The 3343-nt window shown below is 41.3% G+C and overlaps 1 protein-coding gene across 1 annotated transcript in view; it reads left to right on the plus strand.

Moving 5' to 3' along the window:
• The window catches only part of Senp2 (SUMO1/sentrin/SMT3 specific peptidase 2), a 46170-nt gene that overhangs the window by 25346 nt on the left and 17481 nt on the right, over positions 1-3343 (plus strand). Inside the window, 1 exon segment of the mRNA XM_013034795.1 lies at positions 1372-1548. Within this exon segment, the coding sequence (XP_012890249.1) occupies positions 1372-1548 (177 nt within the window).

Raw genomic sequence — 3343 nt, forward strand, 5'->3', positions numbered from 1 at the left:
TGAGCTGAAGAGCAGAGGGATAGCTCCCAAGCCCAGAGTTCAAGCCCCACAGCCAACCCAAAAAAATAAAATAAATAAAAATAAAAAAAAATCTTAAGGTTCTGAATATCAAATGTAGGGCCTTTTACATGCTAAATAAATAATCTATCACTGAGCTATATTCCCAGCCAGTAATCCTTGAGTTTCTATGGATGTTCATATATATGCATGAGTAAATTAGTGGCCAGTTGGCAATTAACTTTTCTATTTAATACATTTTTCTATAATACTACTTTATATCTGTGTGTGTGCATGTGAGTGTGTGTGCGCATACCGGTACTAAGGCTTGAACTCATAGCCTTGTCCTATCAACTTTTTCACACCTGGCTAGTGCTCTACCATACTGGAAGTGAAACACTTCAATCTGACATTTTGTTGGTTAGTTAGAGATAAGAGTTTCACAGACTTTTCTGTCTGGGCTGCCCTTTGAACTTCAATCCTGATAGCTCAGCTCCTGAGTAGCTATGCCTATAGGCATGGGACCCAAGTGCTCAGCAATATACTACAAAAAAGGTGAAATAGAGGGCTGTGGGTGTAACTCAGTGGTAGAGTCCTTGCCTAGCATTTGAAGAGGCCCTGGGTTCCATTCCCAGCACTGCAAAAATTAAACAAAAAACTTTGTGTAAGGAAGAGAGCTGTAATTTATTGTCCATAATGGAATTGTAGGTCATGTTTTTTGCTTTTTAAAAAATCATTCCAAAGTCTCTTTTAGACACTTTATTTTTAATTGGGATAGAAATTGTGGGCTGAGAAGGTGGCTCAGTGAGGCCCTGGGTTTGATTCCTCAGCACCACATAAGCAGAAAAACAAAAGAGCTGGAAGTGGTGCTGTGGCTCAAGTTGTAGAGTGCTAGCCTTGAGCTGAAATGCTGAGGGACACGGGGCTGGGAAGGTGGCTCAGTGGTAGAGCCCTTGCCTTGCATGCATGAGGCCCTGGGTTTGATTCCTCAGCACAACATAAGGAAAAAGAAAAAGAAAAAAGCTGGAAGTGGCGCTGTGGCTCAAGTATTAGAGCACTAGCCTTGAGCTGAAGAGCTGAGGGACAGTGCCCAGGCCCAGAGTTCAGGCCCCATAACCGGACCTTCCCCACCCCCCCCCCAAAAAAAAGAAACTGGAAAGACTTCCTTGCTGTTTAATGTGTCTGATGAGTCTTACTTAACTCGTCGTTCCTTTGCAGAACAGGCAGATGTGCTAAACCTGTTTTACTGATTTAGGGGATTCACTAATTCTTTTATCTTTTAAGAGAATAGCACTGTTTTATGTTTCATTTGTAATATGTGGTATATGTGTAAGATTAAACATGTCAGTAGAATATAGAACCTTTTTTAATCAGAAAAGAGGACATCAGCTGGAACCTGATCTATCAGAAGAAGTGTCAGCCCGACTCCGCCTGGGGAGTGGAAGCAATGGCTTACTCAGGAGGAAAATGTCAGTAGTTGAGGCAAAAGAAAAGAATTTCTCAGGCAAAGAGAAGGACAGAAGAACAGATGATCTCCTTGAACTTACTGAGGTAGTGTTTCTTGTATTGATCAGAATTAAAGTGATTTCTGTTACTCTGAACTTGAATGCATGTTTTGCTTTGTTTTGTTTTGAGTTTTTTGTTTTGTTTTTAATAAAAAAAAATGAGGCCCCAGGTCTGCTCACATCAACTACATTGATCACAATGACTGTGTTTCTACCCTGCTAAGTTGTATTGTAGGACATTAAGAATGAGTGCATTGTTGTTGTATTTTAATCGTTTTGGTTTTGCTCGTTCTTAGGTTTGAACTAAGGGCTTCCTACTCACTTCTGTGTAGCTAGGATCATTGGTGCTGACCAGATCATTCCATGATTTATTTTATTTTATTTTTTTTTTGGTCGGTCATGAGGCTTGAAGTCAGGACCTGGGCCTGTCCCTGAGTTTTTTTTTTACTGAAGGCTACTCTAGCACACAGACATAGAGCATATCATGTTGAACCACAGCTCAGCTTCCAGTTTTTCAGGTGGCTAATTGGAAGTAAGAGTCTGACAGACGGGGGGAGGGGGGAGGCTGGGAAGGGATGGGAAGGGTAAACAAAGGAGGAGGCTGCAATGCTTGGTAAGAAATGTACGCATTATCCTGCCCATGCAATTGTAACCCCTCTGTACAGTATGTTCACAAATAAAATTAAATTAAAAAAAAAAAAGAGTCTGACAGACTTGCCTGCCTGGGCTAGCTTCAAACTGCAGTCTTCAGAACTTAGCCTCCTGAGTAGCTATGATTATAGATATGAGCCATCAACTAGTGCATGGCTGGCTGCCCTCCCTCCCTCCTTCCCTCCCCTCCCTCCCTCCCTCCCTCCCTTCCTTCCTTCCTTCCTTCCTTCCTTCCTTCTTTCCTGTTACACAAAGTGATTTTCATTCCAGCAATCAGGTTATTAGTAGAGTGCTTGTTTTGTTTTGAGAAGGGGTCTCTGGAACATGTCTGCCCAGCCTGTCCTCAAACCATAATCCTTCTCCCAATCTCAGTCTCCAAAAGTAGATAGGATTATGTATGTGAGACACTGGCACTTGACCTTAAAAATCCTATGTAGGTGATCCTGCATATTGGGCCCCCCTCTATTGTTTTTTTGGTAATGTTGTTTCTAATTAATATAAATGTCTTGAGTAGTTTTAGTATATTTGGCATGGAATTGAGAAAGAGCCATAAATAACAAAATTAAATACAAGTAAAAAAACTAGTAAAAATAATTGAATGAAATAAATTTTGGTTGAAGTTTACAGGTTCAGATTTGTACTTAACTATACATTTGTATGCATTTGTCTGTAGAGTTCTTTAGAATAATGAAGCCATATAAGGAGATCATTACTAGTAAGACTCCTCTGTAGTTGTAAATTTGAATATTTTATCCTCTTTTTTTAGTAAGTCTTAGTATGTTTTTCTCAGGTGTTGCTGATATGAAAAACTTTTCTTTTTCTTTGTTTTGGTCGGTTGTGGGGCTTGAACTCTGGGCTTGGGCACGATCCCTGTGCTCTTCAGCTCAAGGCGTGTGCTCCACTGCTTGAGCCACAGTACCACTTCCAGTTTTCTAGTGGTTTTTATTGGAGATAAGAGTCTCACAGACTTTCCTGCCCAGGCTGGCTTTGAACCTCGCTCCCCAGACCTCAGCCTCCTGAATAGATAGGATTACAGGCATGAGCCACTGGTGCCCGGCTTCTTTTTCCTTCTTCTTCTTCTTCTTTTCCTCCTCCTTCTCCTTCTTCCTTCTTCCTCCTCCTCCTCCTTCTTCTTTTTTGGTGCCAGCCTCAAGGCTTGAACTCAGGGCCTGGGCACTATTCCTGAATGT

The sequence above is a fragment of the Dipodomys ordii genome, unplaced genomic scaffold, assembly GCF_000151885.1.
Source record: "Dipodomys ordii isolate 6190 unplaced genomic scaffold, Dord_2.0 Scaffold196, whole genome shotgun sequence".
In the NCBI taxonomy this organism is placed as follows: Eukaryota; Metazoa; Chordata; class Mammalia; order Rodentia; family Heteromyidae; genus Dipodomys; species Dipodomys ordii.